At 36.7% G+C, this 18,439-nt stretch overlaps 1 protein-coding gene across 1 annotated transcript in view; it reads right to left on the bottom strand.

The window, feature by feature from the left end:
- Positions 1–14,342: 14,342 nt before the first annotated feature.
- The window catches only part of LOC119720569 (lymphocyte antigen 75-like), a 68,728-nt gene continuing 64,631 nt past the window's right edge, over positions 14,343–18,439 (bottom strand). Inside the window, exons 57-59 of the mRNA XM_038190285.1 lie at positions 17,525–17,557; positions 16,385–16,420; positions 14,343–15,953 (exon numbers count right to left, since the gene is read on the bottom strand). Coding sequence (XP_038046213.1) covers positions 15,730–15,953; positions 16,385–16,420; positions 17,525–17,557 — 293 coding nt within the window. The 3' untranslated portion in view covers positions 14,343–15,729. The remainder of the gene's footprint in view (positions 15,954–16,384; positions 16,421–17,524; positions 17,558–18,439) is intronic.

The raw sequence follows: 18,439 nt of genomic DNA, 5'->3' as shown, positions 1-18,439 counted from the left end.
GAACAGTTACATTTTGATACACAGTACATGTTTTATAGTCAATACATTAGCGTTTAAAGTTTGTAACTCATCAACTTAATGTTACACTTATTTTCAGGTATTTCAGACTCGGTCATATTTTTTCCTCAATTCAATTTGATTTGTTACAGCAATGACGTCATTGTTTGCAAGATACAAAACAAATGAAGGCATTTTTTGTGTCAAAATCAGTCGAAATTGTTAATTCCATTACAGTATTTTTGGTACAAGTTCAAACAGTTTAGTATTGGGTTCAACAAATATATAATATTGGGTTCAACAGGTATAACTGGTTGAAACCATGTCATGACATGTAGGCTGAATAGAAAGTAGAGTTAGTCTCCATAACGTGTAGCATTTAAAGTAGGAAAAAAAGCTTTAGCGTAATCCTCAATAAACAGCTTTGGAAGAATAAAGCAAAGCAAGCAATAAATCTAGCAAGCATTTAAACTGTTATTTCTTAAGAGATTTATTTTAAGGAAGAGAACATAATAATATAAAATGCTGTTGTATACTTAGCAAAATTAGTGCGTACTACTTTTGAATATTGAATGTGAAATAAAATCTGGCGTAATCGAAGACTCTTTTGTTTTCCTCGTTTATCTCAAAAAACAGTCTCAGAAGCAGGAATTACAACATTCCGAGAGGGGTCATAAGATAATGAACAGACTTATTTGGCTCACTGTGGTTGAAATTTCGTCTTGAAGATTTTGTATCAACTTAATAAGTTAATACACACATTAACTCCAGCGCATAATGGTTCTCATATGTCAACTTGTATTGTTTATTGAATCCCAACCAACATGGATTTGTCAAGCACAGGAGTTGCGTGACCCAATTAAGTAATATCCTCCACTCTTGGTCGTCAACCCTGGATGAACGTCGCCCTCCGAGAATTGACGCTGTGTTCCTGGACATGTCAAAAGCATTTGACACGATGCCACACCACACATTGTTGGAAAAGCTTGCAACCGAATACAATGTACAGGGTCTATTGTGGCATTGGGTTAAATCCTTTCTGACTGGTCGGAGGCAGCGGGTTCTCTTTCAGGGCGCCGTCTCTCCATGGGCTGATGTTACATCAGGTGTGCCCCAGGGTAGTGTTATGGGGCCGCTTCTTTTCAATTTATTTATAAACAATGTGTCCAACTCCGTCTCATCTAGCTGTGTTATGTTTGCCGATGACATTCTCATGTACCGTGTTATTCGATCTACCTCTGACGAGCATATCCTTCAACAGGATTTACATCAATTAAACGAGTGGTGTAACTTACATTCTATGAAATTCAATACCAGTAAAACCCAAGTCATGCATATTACTAGGAATCGAAATATCCAACCCCCGATCTACATCTTAGGAGACGCTCCACTACTTGCTACTACATCCTCCTTCCAATATCTTGGCATTGTTATTGATTCTAGACTTACCTGGAAATCTCATGTTAACACCATTGTTCCCAAAGCTAACCGTCTTTTAGGCTTTATCCGGACAGTAGCACGTGCAGCCTCTCCATCTGCCATCTTTTGCTTGTACCGGTCCCTTGTCCTTCCTATTTTGGAATATGGCTTACCTGCTTGGAACCCCTATACCACCGCTGATCAACAAAAGCTTGAACGTGTACAACGCACAGCTACCCGTATTGTTCTAGGTCAGCGGAGGGGGGGGGGAATGCCATATGAGGAAAGACTCCATCGGCTCATCTGGTCCATGCTCACTTCCAGACGAAATTTCATTCTGTGCTCATTTGTATTCAAGGTATTGTACGGTCTAGTACACTGTGAATCCGTCCATGAGAACTTTCATATTAATCCACGTCATCCTAACATCCTCACATTTCTTGACCTTCCTGCTCGTACTGATGCTTTATTCCATTCACCAACCCGTCGCTTTCCTAGACTCTGGAATCACTTACCTACTTCAATCCGGGATTCTGCAGAGCTTAATTCACTAAACTCATTTCTAGCCAGTCTCAAGACACACTTCCATGACCAGCTCACATTATAGCGCAATTTACTTAATCTTAAGTTTAACCTTCGGGCTTCCCTTTATTGTGTTATTTCCCTGTCATTTGTAATCTTGTTCTTGCGTATTTGTTTGCCTTTTTTGTCCTGTTCATTTGTCATTATGTGCGGGTCCGCATGCTTCCGAGCAACAGTGATTAGATTCGCTTTTGCGGTCCCTGACCCACATAATCGTTTTCTTTGTGATTTTTTGTGTCTTACTGATTATTGTTCAACTCCCAATTGGGAAGCCCACTCCAGCTGTCATTTAAAGTGCATGCCCTCTACTTCATGATTTTTTAATGATTTAAATTTTAATTTAAATTTAAATTACATGTTTATACGTTTCTTTTGTTGTGCGTTTCAACCACTTTTGTGTAATTATTGTTTGGTTTTGTATCACTGTTTGTAATTCTTTGTTGAGGTCGAATAAATAATAATAATAATAATAATAATAATTTCTCATGTACTTCATTTGCATGTCTCTAATAATAGACATAATTTCCAGCGCCTTGAGTACCTAATTGTTGGTAGATACGTGTGCTATATAAGACTTCGGTATTATCATTATTATTATTATATATTAAAGACCCTCATATGGGTATGTGCTTTCTACAGCATGCCTTAAAATATCCCCAAAATTTGGCAAAATGTTAAGTTAGTGATGTATGGTTTGTGTCGGTCTATCTAAGCCCTTATCGGGTCTACATTAAGAAATAACACTTCTTCTTTTTTCATTAGTTGAGCATTCAGACTAACTTGTGATTTGGGACGTGTCTTCAATAGCACCAAATCTATGGGAGCCATTTCTAGATAGCCGATGTTTGATAATTGTCTAGCCCCCCAAAAATAAATTCCGTAAAAAGAAATTGCATTAGCAAAAAGGATTGTGATGTACATGCAAACGGTCTCCCCCTAAAGAAATAGTCGTGACAAGGGTGCATTTGTAGTTAATATAGTGTGAATGATTTTCGGATTTTATTGGCGCTCCCCATTGAAAATATGGCATCTCCCCCCCCCCCCCCCACCCACCTATTGATTTTCGGAGGCCTAAGTGTCTGGAGAAAATAACCGGTCTACATTTCAGCACGCCTCCCTGAAAAAAATTCTGGATCCACCCTGCTAGCCACCCCCAAAAAAATATTGGTTCTAGAACCGCGCCTGAGCCCAATGTTGAACTTTACTGAGTCTGAGGTCTATTGAGGGGACGATCCTCATTTCAACTCCTGGATATTCGCTGACAGTCTCTATTTTTCTTTTTAAGAAAGTCGAAATAGCTGAAGAGGGAGGTGAGAATCTATATATGCCCAGATACAAAGAGTAGAAATCTACGCGTCTGCCTTTTGAAAATACACAATCGCGGTGTTCATTGTTGCGTAATGATCCGCCTAGCACACGACTGTTTTGCACATTAGGCTGTGTTTTTATATGCAGCTTCTTAACAAACCAAACACACTGGGCTCATTATATCGACTTGTTTTTACCCATTAAGGTAAAGCAAATGGACCCAGTAATATTCCTGGCGCGTTTGCTCACATATAAAGACAACTTTTCTCAGTTTAAGGAAAATTCTAAGGTAACGAAATGGCCGAGTGGTTACGATTCGTCGCCCACGGTTAGCGGGGTCCCGGGTTCGAATCCCGCTGCTTTTTGGTTTTTAACGTATGAGTTCAATTATTCACTATAAGATATTTAGTTTCCCTTCGTAAAGTACCAACAGTACCTTAGCTTAATCGGTAAGCACTGCTGCTGGTACTGTCCGCGAGTTCCAGGTTGGCGCCTTCGTACAGGTTCAGGGCATGTGGTCCACTCGGAGGATCAGGGCTTAGGGGCCGCCCTGTTCCTCCCTTAGCTCTTTGCTTTTACATGGTGCCTGGCCCTCCGGGGTTATATGGATGGATAGGGAAGGAAGTGTGTATTGGTCGGGGACGCCGAGACCCCGGAAGAGAACTAAGGGATCGGCTGGGGCATTGTTATGGCTCAGACCGATCCCTGAAAGCTTGACTAGCACATAACTTTTTGATTTTTTTACCCTCTATCTTTTATACTTTGGTTTAGTTTGATATCTACAGCTGCTCGGCAGGTATACGGGTAGTATCAAAATTGAAACGAAGGTGTATGTCATAAATCAATAAATATTTCTTAATTGACTATAATCAAAACGGAGTTTCGTTTGATCAATTTGACTATCATTATATAATGACGCGATTGCCAATTGACGTAAGAAACGCCATAAATTATACCGGGAAAGAATAAAGATGTACATTGTAATATAAATATTATTTATACATCTTTCAAATAACGTGTCTTTAATTGTGAGCATTCCAAACAATACAGTAATTCGCAATAGTAATAGAATGGTATATGATAACACGATCAATGCGCCTCTATTAAATTTCAAAAAATATAATTTAGGCCCCTATGTGTGAAATATTCTTTGATTGACTATGAGTATTCTATACGAATGAGTTAATTCGCAAAATATAGCAACAACAAAAGAGAAAGGAAAAAGAGAAAATTCCTTTACCCTAAAAACTGGAAAAATAATTTGTTTTAAAAAAGTTAAATGGGACACTTCATGTATTGATTTAACAGTTTGCAAGGGGTTAACCTTACATTTTTAGTAAAATTTAGATGTTTATGAAACATTTCAAATTGTAAGGGGTAAACCTTGCATTTTTTAGCGAGATTGGGCAAAATCAGATCTTTCTGGAAAATTTCAGATTTTAAGGGGTTAACCTTGCTTTTGTAGTAAAATTTGGCAAAATAAGATGTGTATGAAAAATTTCAAATTGTAAGGGGTTAACCTTTCTTTTTTAGTAAAATTGGGAAACTTTAAATGTTTATGAAAAATTTCAAATTGTCAGTGGTTAACCTTGCATTTTTTAGTAAAATAGGGCAAAATCAGGTGTTTATGAAAAATTCAGATTGTAAGGGGTTAACCTTGCATTTTTAGCAAAATTGGGCAAAATCAGATTTGTATGAAAAATCAAACATTGCCAAATTAGGGCAAAATCAGATGTTTCTGGAAAATTGCAGATTGAAAGGGGTTGACCTTGCTTTTTTTAAGCGAAATTGGGAAAAATCAGGTGTTTCTTGAAAATTGCAGATTGCAAGGGGTTAACTTGGCATTTCATGCATGACTGGGCAATATCAGATTTATATAAACAATCTCAAATTGTAAGGGGTGAACCTTGCATTTTTTAGCAAAATAGGGCAAAATCGGGTGTTTATGAAAAATGTCAGATTGTAAGGGGTTCACCTTGCATTTTTAGTAAAATTGGGAAAATTGAAGTGTTTATGAAAAATTTCAAATTGTCAGTGGTTAACCTTGCATTTTTTAGCAAAATAGGGCAAAGTCAGGTGTTTATGGAAAATTTCAGATTGTAAGGGGTTAACTTTGCATTTTTAGAAAAATTGGGCAAAATCAGATTTGTATTAAAAATCAAAAATTGTAAGGGGTTAACCTGGCCAAATTAGGGCAAAATCAGATGTTTCTGGAAAATTGCAGATTGTAAGGGGTTAACTTGGCGTTTTTAGCATAACTGGGCAATATCAGATTTATATGAAAAATCTCAAATTGTAAGGGGTGAACCTTGTATTTTTAGCGAAATTGGGCAAAATCAGATCTTTCTGGAAAATTTCAGATTGTAAGGGGTTAACCTTGCTTTTGTAGTAAAATTTGGCAAATTAAGACGTGTATGAAAAATGTCAAATTGTAAGGGGTTAACCTTTCTTTTTTACTAAAATTGGGAAACTTTAAATGTTTATGAAAAATTTCAAATTGTCAGTGATTAACCTTGCTTATTTGAGCAAAATAGGGCAAAATCAGGTGTTTATGGAAAATTTCAGATGGTAAGGGGTTAACTTTGCATTTTTTGCAAAATTGGGCAAAATCAGATTTGTATGAAAATCAAACATTGTAAGGGGTTAACCTTGCCAAATTAGGGCATTTCAGATTGTAAGGGGTTAACCTTGCTTTTGTAGTAAAATTTGGCAAAATAAGATGTGAATGAAAAATTTCAAATTGTAAGGTGTTAACCTTGCTTTTTTAGTAAAATTGGGAAAATTTAAATGTTTATGAAAAATTTCAAATTGTCAGTGGTTAACCTTGCATTTTTTAGCAAAATAGGGCAAAATCAGGTGTTTATGGAAAATTTCAGATTGTAAGGGGTTAACTTTGCAGTTTTAGCAAAATTGGTCAAAATCAGATTTGTATGAAAAAACCAAACAGTGCCAAATTAGGGCAAAATCAGATGTTTCTGGAAAATTGCTGATTGAAAGGGGTTAACCTTGCTTTTTTAAGCGAAATTGGGAAAAATCAGGTGTTTCTTGAAAATTGCAGATTGCAAGGGGTTAACTTGGCATTTTTAGCATGACTGGGCAATATCAGATTAAATATGAAAAATCTCAAATTGTAAGGGGTGAACCTTGTATTTTTAGCGAAATTGGGCAAAATCAGATCTTTCTGGAAAATTTCAGATTGTAAGGGGTTAACCTTGCTTTTGTAGTAAAATTTGGCAAAATAAGATGTGAATGAAAAATTTCAAATTGTAAGGGGTTAACCTTTCTTTTTTACTAAAATTGGGAAACTTTAAATGTTTATGAAAAATTTCAAATTGTCAGTGATTAACCTTGCTTATTTGAGCAAAATAGGGCAAAATCAGGTGTTTATGGAAAATTTCAGATGGTAAGGGGTTAACTTTGCATTTTTTGCAAAATTGGGCAAAATCAGATTTGTATGAAAATCAAACATTGTAAGGGGTTAACCTTGCCAAATTAGGGCAAAATAAGATGTTTCTTGAAAATTGCAGATTGCAAGGGGCTAACTTGGCATTTTTAGCAAAACTGGGCAATATCATATTGATATGAAAAATCTCAAATTGTAAGGGGTGAACCTTGTTTTTTTAGCGAAATTGGGCAAATTAAATGATTATGAAAAATCTCAAATTGTAAGGGGTTAACCTTGCATTTTTAAGCAAAATTGGGAAAAATCAGTAAGAGGTTAACCTTTGCCCGATTAGGGCCAAATCAGATGTTTCTGGAAAATTGCAGATTGAAAGGTGTTAAACTTGCATTTTTAGCAAAACTGGGCAATATCAGATTTTTATGAAAAATTTCAAATTATAAGGGGTGAACTTTGCATTTTTAGCAAAATTGGGCAAAATCAGATGTATCTGAAAAATTTCAGATGTAAGGGGGTTAACCCTGCTTTTTTAGTAAAATTGGGAAAATTGTAATGTGCTATTATGTGCATGAAAAATTTCAAATTGTTAGGGGTTAACCTTGCATTTTATAGCAAAATACGGCAAAACCAGGTGTTCATGAAAAATTTCAGATTGTAAAGGGTTCACCTTGCATTTTTAGCAAAATTGGGAAAAATCAGATTTGTATGAAAAATCAAAACTTGTAAGGGGTTAACCTTTGCCAAGCTAGGGCAAAATCAGATGTTTCTGGAAAATTGCAGATTGAAAGGGGTTAACCTTGCATTCTAAGCAAAATTGGGCAAAATGAGATTTTTATCAAAAATCTCAAATTGTAAGGGGTGAACCTTGCATATATTAGCAAAATTGGGCAAAGTTAGATGTTTCTGAAAACAATTCCGATGTTAGGAATTAACCTTACTTTTTTTTGGTGAAATTTGGTAAAAATTAGATGTTTATGAAAAATTTCAAATTGTAAGGGGTTAACCTTGCTTTTTAGCAAAATTTGGCAAAATCAGACGTTTCTGGAAAATTTCAGAGATGCAAGGGATTATCCTTGCTTTTTTAGTGAAATTTGGCAAAGGTAGATGTTTATGAAAAATTTCAAATTATAAGGGGTTAACCTTGCATTTTTTAAGCGAAAATGGGAAAAAAATCTGATGTTTCTGAAAAATTGCAGATTGTAAGGGGTTAACCTTGATTTTTGAATAAGATTGGGAAAAATGAGATGTTCATGAAAAAAATTCAAATTGTAAGGGGTTAACCTTGCATTTTCTTAGCAAAATAGGACACAATCAGATGATTCTGGAAAATTGCAGATTGTTAGGGCTTAACCTTGTATTTCAAGCAAAATTGGGCAAAAAAAAAAGTTTATGAAAAATTTTAAATTGTAAGAGGTGTACCTTGTATATTTAGTAAAATTTGGCAAAATCAGATTGGTATGAAAAATCTAAAATGGTAAGGGGTTAGCCTTGCTTTCTTAGCAAAATTTGGAGCATATTTTACTAAAATTGGGCAAAATCAAATGCTTCTAAAATATCCTGATGTAAAGTTTCCGCTAAAAATACAAGGTTCAACCCTCACAATTTGAGATTTTTCATATAAATGTGATATTGCCCAGTTATGCTAAAAATGCCAAGTTAACCCTTACAATCTTCAATTTTCCAGAAACATCTGATTTTTCCCAATTTCGATTTAAAAGGCAAGGTTAACCCCTTTTAATCTGCAATTTTCCAGAAACATCTGATTTTGCCCTAATTTGGCAAGGTTAGCCCCTTACCAATTTAGATTGTTCATACAAATCTGATTTTGCCCAATTTTGCTAAAACTGCAAAGTTAACCCCTTACAATCTGAAATTTTCCATAAACACCTGATTTTGCCCTATTTTGCAAAAAAATGCAAGGTTCACCACTGACAATTTGACATTTTTCATAAACATTTAAATTTTCCCAATTTTAATAAAAAAGCAAGGTTAACACCTCACAATTTAAAAATTTTTCATACACATCTTATTTTGCCAAATTTTACTACAAAAGCAAGTTTAACCCCTTACAATCTGAAATTTTCCAGAAAGATCTGATTTTGCCCAATTTCGCTAAAAATACAAGGTTCACTCCTTACAATTTGAGATTTTTCATATCAATCTGATATTGCCCATTATGCTAAAAACGCAAAGTTAACCCCTTACAATCTGCAATTTTCCAGAAACATCTGATTTTGCCCTAATTTGGCCAGTTTAACCCCTTACAATTTTTGATTTTTCATACAAATCTGATTTGCCTAATTTTTCTAAAAATGCAAAGTTAACCCCTTACAATCTGAAATTTTCCATAAACACCTGATTTTGCCCTATTTTGCTAAAAAATGCAAGGTTAACCACTGACAATGTGAAATTTTTCATAAACACTTCAATTTTCCCAATTTTACTAAAAATGCAAGGTGAACCCCTTACAATCTGACATTTTTCATAAACACCCGATTTTGCCCTATTTTGCTAAAAAAAATGCAAGGTTCACCCCTTACAATTTGAGATTTTTCATAAACATTTACTTTGCCCAATTTCGCTAAAAATACAAGGTTCACCCCTTACAATTTGAGATTTTTCATATTTAATCTGATATTGCCCAGTCATGCTAAAAATGCCAAGTTAACCCCTTGCAATCTGCAATTTTCAAGAAACACCTGATTTTTCCCAATTTCGCTTAAAAAAGCAAGGTTAACCCCTTTCAATCAGCAATTTTCCAGAAACATCTGATTTTGCCCTAATTTGGCACTGTTTGATTTTTCATACAAATCTGATTTTGACCAATTTTGCTAAAACTGCAAAGTTAACCCCTTACAATCTGAAATTTTCCATAAACACCTGATTTTGCCCTATTTTGCTAAAAAATTCATTTTATCACTGAAAGATAAAATACATTATTCTCCACGAACACACGGCTGGCTGAGTTTCAAACTCTCTGTTAATCAACGGATGGTTGCTATGGTATGGAATTAGTAAACATATTGATTGCCCAAATTGCAGCTGGCCATCCATTGCTGGCATCAAGCCAAAAGTTCTGTTCATAGGCAGAAGTTGATGTAACTTCCAAGGGAGATATAAATCTTGATACAAATGTGATAAGTCCACGCGCGCGCACAGACGCACTACGTGCACGCCGTGGATGAAAGGCCAGTTCGGCGTAGCTTTTTGAGACCGCAACAAAACCACTGACAATTTGAAATTTTTCATAAACATTTAAATTTTCCCAATTTTACTAAAAAAGCAAGGTTAACACCTTACAATTTGAAATTTTTCATTCACATCTTATTTTGCAAAATTTTACTACAAAAGCAAGGTTAACCCCTTACAATCTGAAATTTTCCAGAAAGATCTGATTTTGCCCAATTTCGCTAAAAATACAAGGTTCACTCCTTACAATTTGAGATTTTTCATATCAATCTGATATTGCCCATTATGCTAAAAACGCAAAGTTAACCCCTTACAATCTGCAATTTTCCAGAAACATCTGATTTTGCCCTAATTTGGCCAGGTTAACCCCTTACAATTTTTGATTTTTCATACAAATCTGATTTGCCTAATTTTTCTAAAAATGCAAAGTTAACCCCTTACAATCTGAAATTTTCCATAACCACCTGATTTTGCCCCATTTTGCTGAAAAATGCAAGGTTAACCACTGACAATGTGAAATTTTTCATAAACACTTCAATTTTCCCAATTTTACTAAAAATGCAAGGTGAACCCCTTACAATCTGACATTTTTCATAAACACCCGATTTTGCCCTATTTTGCTAAAAAAATGCAAGGTTCGCCCCTTACAATTTGAGATTTTTCATAAACATTTACTTTGCCCAATTTCGCTAAAAATACAAGGTTCACCCCTTACAATTTGAGATTTTTTATATTTAATCTGATATTGCCCAGTCATGCTAAAAATGCCAAGTTAACCCCTTGCAATCTGCAATTTTCAAGAAACACCTGATTTTTCCCAATTTCGCTTAAAAAAGCAAGGTTAACCCCTTTCAATCAGCAATTTTCCAGAAACATCTGATTTTGCCCTAATTTGGCACTGTTTGATTTTTCATACAAATCTGATTTTGACCAATTTTGCTAAAACTGCAAAGTTAACCCCTTACAATCTGAAATTTTCCATAAACACCTGATTTTGCCCTATTTTGCTAAAAAATGCAAGGTTAACCACTGACAATTTGAAATTTTTCATAAACATTTAAATTTTCCCAATTTTACTAAAAAAGCAAGGTTAACACCTTACAATTTGAAATTTTTCATTCACATCTTATTTTGCCAAATTTTACTACAAAAGCAAGGTTAACCCCTTACAATCTGAAATGTTCCAGAAAGATCTGATTTTGCCCAATTTCGCTAAAAAATGCAAGGTTCACCCCTTACAATATGAAATGTTTCATAACTTCTAAATTTTACTAAAAATGCAAGGTTAACCCCTTATTAGCTGCAATTTTCCAGAAACATCTGATTTTTCCCAATTTTGCTAAAAATGTAAGGCTAACTCCTTGCAAACTGTTAAATCAATACATGAAGTGTCCCATTTAACTTTTTTAAAACAAATTATATTTCCAGTTTTTAGGGTAAAGGATTTTTTTTTCTTTTTCCTTTCTCTGTTGTTGCTATATTTTGCGATTAACTCATTCGTATGGAATGCTCATAGTCAATCAAAGAATATTTCACACATAGGGGCCTAAATTATATTTTTTGAAATTTAATAGAGGCGCATTGATCGTGCTATCATATACCATTCTATTACTATTGCGAATTACTGTATTGTTTGGAATGCTCACAATTAAAGACACGTTATTTGAAAGATGTATAAATAATATTTATATTACAATGTACATCTTTATTCTTTCCCGGTATAATTTATGGCGTTTCTTACGTCAATTGGCAATCGCGTCATTATATAATGATAGTCAAATTGATCAAACGAAACTCCGTTTTGATTATAGTCAATTAAGAAATATTTATTGATTTATGACATACACCTTCGTTTCAATTTTGATACTACCCGTATACCTGCCGAGCAGCTGTAGATATCAAACTAAACCAAAGTATAAAAGATAGAGGGTAAAAAAATCAAAAAGTTATGTGCTAGTCAAGCTTTCAGGGATCGGTCTGAGCCATAACAATGCCCCAGCCGATCCCTTAGTTCTCTTCCGGGGTCTCGGCGTCCCCGACCAATACACACTTCCTTCCCTATCCATCCATATAACCCCGGAGGGCCAGGCACCATGTAAAAGCAAAGAGCTAAGGGAGGAACAGGGCGGCCCCTAAGCCCTGATCCTCCGAGTGGACCACATGCCCTGAACCTGTACGAAGGCGCCAACCTGGAACTCGCGGACAGTACCAGCAGCAGTGCTTACCGATTAAGCTAAGGTACTGTTGGTACTTTACGAAGGGAAACTAAATCTCCTATAGTGAATAATTGAACTCATACGTTAAAAACCAAAAAGACACCAGCGGGATTCGAACCCGGGACCCCGCTAACCGTGGACGACGAATCGTAACCACTCGGCCATTTCGTTACCTTAGAATTTTCCTTAAACTGAGAAAAGTTGTCTTTATAGGTGAGCAAACGCGCCAGGAATATTACTGGGTCCGTTTGCTGTACCTTAAGGGGTAAAAACAAGTCGATATAATGAGCCCAGTGTGTTTGGTTTGTTAGGAAGCTGCATAACACAGCCTAATGTGCAAAACAGTCGTGTGCTAGGCGGATCATTACGCAACAATGAACACCGCAACTGTGTATTTTCAAAAGGCAGACGCGTAGATTTCTACTCTTTGTATCTGGGCACATATAGATTCTCACCTCCCTCTTCAGCTATTTCGACTTTCTTAAAAAGAAAAATAGAGACTGCCAGCGAATATCCGGGAGTTGAAATAAGGATCGTCCCCTCGATAGACCTCAGACTCAGTAAAGTTCAACATTGGGCTCAGGCGCGGTCCTAGAACCAATATTTTTTTGGGGGGGGGGGGGGGCTAGCAGGGTGGATCCAGAATTTTTTTCAGGGAGGCGTGCTGAAATGTAGACCGGTTATTTTCTCCAGAGACTTAGGCCTCCGAAAATCAATAGGTGGGGGGGGGGGGGGGGGGGGGGGTGCCATATTTTCAATGGGGAGCGCCAATAAAATCCTAAAATCATTCACACTATATTTACTACAAATGCACCCTTGTCACGACTATTTCTTTAGGGGGAGACCGTTTGCATGTACATCATAATCCTTTTGCTAATGTAATTTCTTTTTACGGAATTTATTTTGGGGGGGCTAGTTTTAGACCCCCCCCCCCGCCATGTTTTCATACCTAGGATCTATGGGCTCCATTGCATCATTTTTCATACTAAACTTAACAGGAATGCATTATAAAAATAGACATTAGGCCCCCCAAAAAAATATTCGGTCTCTGGTCAGACCAAAGTTCCGGAATGGACGCGGGGACGCGGCTTTTTTTTTTTTTTTTGGCTTTTTTTTTCTTCAACACGGTCGCCAAATTGGGGACCTCTCGTGAATTGGGGACCCTATTGTCTTCTATTGTTCAACGTCCCCTATTGAATGAAACGAACTCACCCATAACACACACACCCTTCAACCCCCACCCCCAAAAGAATTAAAAAGTGAACAGCCTTCCCATATAATGTATTGAAATTAAACAAGTTTCCCTGAAATATCTCCCAACATTCCAAATGACCAAACAAAATCTACAAATCAGGTCCTTTAAACAGCAAATTGACAAATTCTGAGTATTTGTTGGGGAGGGGGGAGGTAACACTAGTGCCAGTAAGAAAGGATGACACACAAAACAATTTGCATTTTAGAAAGTATTCTGTCATTGTTTATAAAATCATGGTTATACAATGTATTGTCATACAATTAATTTTCTAAACGCATTTTAACCCTAAAAGGGCCGGGCGGAATCCGAACCCCCTCCCCCAACGTTTTGCCGCAATACCCTTGCAAAAAAATAAAATTTCCCAATTTGAGCTTTCTTGACTTTTTAGTCTCGAGTCTTCCGCATCTTTTGTTACCCAAAACACAAAATTCCGACAATGGGTTACCGCACAGCAGAAAACATTTTCGTGAAAACTGAATTTCCCCAATATATAGTGTACACAAAGCGGAATTTCCATTGTGCATATGAGTCATTAATTTGCCATAATTCCAAAAACCCGTTATAACCTATAGCCATGAAATTTCTTGAGTATGTTCATATAATGTTGTTCTATGCATGCACCGAGTTTCACAATTTTTTTTCACTCGATGGCCGACATCTGAGGGGGCGGAATCCGCCCCCCCCCCCCGGCTGTGAGATGGTCAAAATAACCCGACCCCTTTAGGGTTCAAATGAAGTTATTTAACATACTGTTATGTTTATTAACTCATGTTATAGATAAAACGTTCCCTAGATTGACATATATTTCAGGGGGAGTAACCAATTAAACTATACTACTGATTTCGTTGCAAATATATCATTTCAGTTTGTTTTGATGAAAAAGAGAAACATTTCAGTATAATCTACCACTCTATCATTATAATCTACCACTCATTCATTAACACTAACAAAAAAATATGTTTACTTCACAAAAAAATTTCATTCGAAATTAAATCATTTATTACTTTGCACCAATAAACTGTGGACAATTTTTTTCACACAAAATCAAAGTTTTGGTCAGTATTTTTGCTCTCTTTAAAATACACAAATTGACGAATGCTTAAAAAAAATAATGGGATAGTTGCCCATATTTTGAAGTGTAAATCCACCAAATATCTAACCAATTAAGTACAAGCCCGAATAAACTGATCAATAAACAATAGGCTACTATTTACTTGTAATGTGAAGTAAAACAAACTTTAAAGCAGGCTTTAAACTTAGCTCATTTATTTGCATAAAAACGAATTTCAGTACTTCAGCAGCTCCTATAAATTTCATTTACAAAAATTATTTCAAACAATAAAAGACAATTTAAAACAAAGTACTGTAGCTTTAGAAGTAATCATCACCTTTATAAAAAGTTCTTTGTGTTATGTACTTATTCTTATTTAATTATGTATATGGACACTAAGATATCTATTATAGTAGAACTGCCTACAAAATGCTGATGAATGTATTGCGTCGGAGTGCTTCTTTGTAGAGGTGCTTATTTGCAGTAACTAAGACTAAGAGCAATTGTTTCCAGTCCCAATAACCGGCATGCGATCACTAAAACATGCTACACTATCAAAAGAGTTATTTGCTTGTACGATTTAAGTAACAACCGCAGAAGTTCACCCCCCAAAAAACGAGAAAATGCGAAGCTTCACAAGTTCTTCCTTACGTCCAACAGGTGAAATGAGGAAACCACCTGCTGGGCCCAATTCATGGCTCTGCTAACCACATACTTCCACGCTTACGACGACCATTCTGTGCTAACTGCACTAGCAGAAAACATTATGTGCTAAGCCTGTAAGCGCAGAATCCCTAGTAACAGGATGTACGCATGTGCAGAAGTCAAAATTCCTCGCTAACGCGTGAAATATGCTTATCGTAAGCACTGAATTTTCTGCTACAGTAAGCAGGGATTTTCGCTTACGGTAAGCATACCCAAGAAATTGCGCTCTCAGGATGAGAAACAGCTGCACGCCTTTTCTGCGTACAAGTTTTATGGAAGGTCTAAAGGTAACCCAACCCCCGCCTCCCCCAAAAAGGGACAAAATATGTCGAAGCCTCACCAGACCCAAAAGATAAAACCTTATGTATTAATCCTAATCCCTATATAAAGGTTTTGAAAATTCTGCTAAAATTGGAGGATTCGAATCATCAGGACGGTAAGGGTTAAGCATTCTCCTAACGACAGAAATTGTAAGAGATTGTTGTTGTTCCCCAACCCCAATTTTTTTAAAAAGTTTTTATAAACGAAACCTTTACCACAAAAAAATTATCTTCCTTAAGTTCAATTTTGCTTTGCTTTCTTTCCCCTTCCCCGGGATTGATATATTTTAGGCGTCAGTCACACCCGCACCCTTGGTGTCAAAGGTGACATCTTCCACGGATGGTGAGTACATGGCGTTGTCGAAGCCGCTGACAGTGGCCGTGCCTAGATCTGGGGCTTTGAGAGCGACCTGGCGATGCCTCAGGGCCAAATAACCCACGACGACTAGGATCAGGACCACGGCAACCAGTACACCGATGACGATACCGGCAATAGCGCCCCCACTCAGACCTGGAGGGAGGGGAAAAGGCATCACAATTACCTTAACAGTCCTAGACAATAACCCGATGCATATTGATGCAGTTCATATTATGATCCCATTTTCCCCAGTGAAATACAGCCGAACCCTGATAAGAGGAGCACTGTTAATACAAGGTACTGCTTATAACAAGCAACATTTTAGGTCCCAAGTCTTTGTATCCTGTTACTGTTAATACAAGGTACCTGTTATAACAAGGTAATTCGTAAAGATCCAAGGACCTAGTTATAAAGGTGTTCGACTGTTCACCTAAACCCATAAGCACTACCCGGTGATGTCTGACAAAAGTCTGATGTTATATCATGGAGTTATACGTGTTTTTTTTATGTCTTGCAAAAGTGCCAAACAATTTACAGCTGTAACTTCACAAGAAAAAAACCAAATAGCTTGTTATAATTATCACCTTCATAAGGATTTGGCTGGGCCCTTGTTGGCGGCTCTGTCAAATAAAGCAAACAATGATAACACAGAGTGAGTAAAATAAATACGTTCTTGTCTCCCACAAAAACGGGAAAGGTTACCAAATTGTTCTCTTTGGCCAACATTTGGTCTGGGTATTGACCACCGTCTGTAAAAGTGTCGCTGATATTCGGCCATGCATGGAAAATATACAGGCTTTTCTTTCATGCGCCATCCTACCGATGAGTCTGTATTTCGAGAGTCCTAAATAAGCCATTTGCGAGTAACCTATACCCTTTGGGATTTACTTTTGAAAAACGTCTGGTACAATGACTTGCTCAGAATGCTTGGCACATTTCAACTTTGAATTCTCCAGACCAAAGACACTGTTGCTAATCACAAGATTCGGGGCAAGCTCTTGCATAGTTACGTAAGAGACGCTCAGCACCAATACATCGTTCACAATGGGTGAGAATGGCACAAGACACCAGACCATGCCGGAGCTGGGGGTTGCTAGCATAAGGCTTGCCCCGAATCACGTGATATAGTAACAGTCTCTTTGGTCAGGAGAATGCTAGGTTAAAACGTGCAAAGCATAGTATTAAGTCAGCGTTCCAGATTTTATTCAAATTTAACTCGCAAATGGCTTAACACGATGCGGCACTGCCACGTTCTGTGCCATATCAAGCAGCAGTGCGCGGCAATTTCCATATAAGGAAATGTTTACCATTACTCGCAAGAGACACACACCATAACATAGCTAGAGAGGCGCTTTCGAAAACATGAACTAGTGTTCAACACAATTGGAAATATATAATTTTCGACTAGTTTGGACTTTTTGACCGAAAATGTACTTGTGAATGGGATTCGGTTTGGGCTATTATCAGCGTCCAGTCCCCAAACCGGTCTCAAACGTACTTGAAAAAAAAAAAAGCCAAGTAAATCAACAAATGATAATTGGGTCAGGGGCCGCAAAAGCAGAAACATATTACCCCATAGGCCCAACATCATTAAAAAAAAAATTAACAAAAATGCTTTGTAAAAAGCAAAATACTAAAACAAATTCGGCCCCAAAGAAGTTTAATTGAATAGTAATTTCGTGGTTGTGTTCATTAAGAAAGGATAAAGCAAAAGCTTCATTTACCGCGGGTTCCGTTAAGTGGTGTGGTTGATGCAACTGCAACAGTGAAAAAAAGAAAGAAGAAAATTAAAACAGTGAGTAATAACTAGTGTGACAAGTTGCCCAAATGTTAAGACAACTTATGACTCGAACATTACAATGGTGCACTATCACTAATGCAGGTGCTCTGATGTGTTTGATTTGGGGCTGGCTCCAGCTTTCTCCCCAAAGCAGCTGCAAACAAAACAAACTTTTCAAAACCCATTTCACATGAGTAAACCTTTTTAGAGCAATACTTGCCATAATAATAATTATAATAATTTGAGGTCTATGTCTGTTTGATGAACGGAACGTAGGGAAATTTCTGCATTTCACGTTTGTCAAATATTTATGCTCTGTTTGTCCACATGCAATCATGTTATCAATGATGTTCAATGTCATGTACGAAGAAAGTTCTGTGATTCACATGGTGCTTTGGAAGCCCAAAATATGAAATTTTACGACAAAAATTCTAGATGTCATAACTAGTCATGAACTGATCCACATCAGCCAAACAATTCACGATAGTAACGTCGTCATGACATCACACACTTGTCATTTTTTGGGCACGTAAGCTTGACTTAACAAGCCTAGGCCTACATGCATAACAAAAAGAATTTTGAATTTAGCATGTTCTGTTGATGAGATATGGCTTAAAGGCCCACAAATTCAACAAATTCATATAAAATCGCATGATGACATCATCATGACGTCACCTCAATTTGAACCTATAACACATTCCGTTCTACCTTCATACCGAGTTTCAACCCAATCAGACTTACAGTTCTCTAGATATAGGACTTTTAAATATGCAATTTTAAGATGACATCACGTGACCCATGATGGCGTCATCATGACGTCACTCTTCGGGACACAACTCTGCTATAGGGATTATGCCTA

Source organism: Patiria miniata, unplaced genomic scaffold (genome assembly GCF_015706575.1).
Source record: "Patiria miniata isolate m_02_andy unplaced genomic scaffold, ASM1570657v1 HiC_scaffold_9, whole genome shotgun sequence".
NCBI classification, from domain to species: Eukaryota; Metazoa; Echinodermata; class Asteroidea; order Valvatida; family Asterinidae; genus Patiria; species Patiria miniata.
This window is presented reverse-complemented; position numbering and strand designations above follow the sequence as displayed.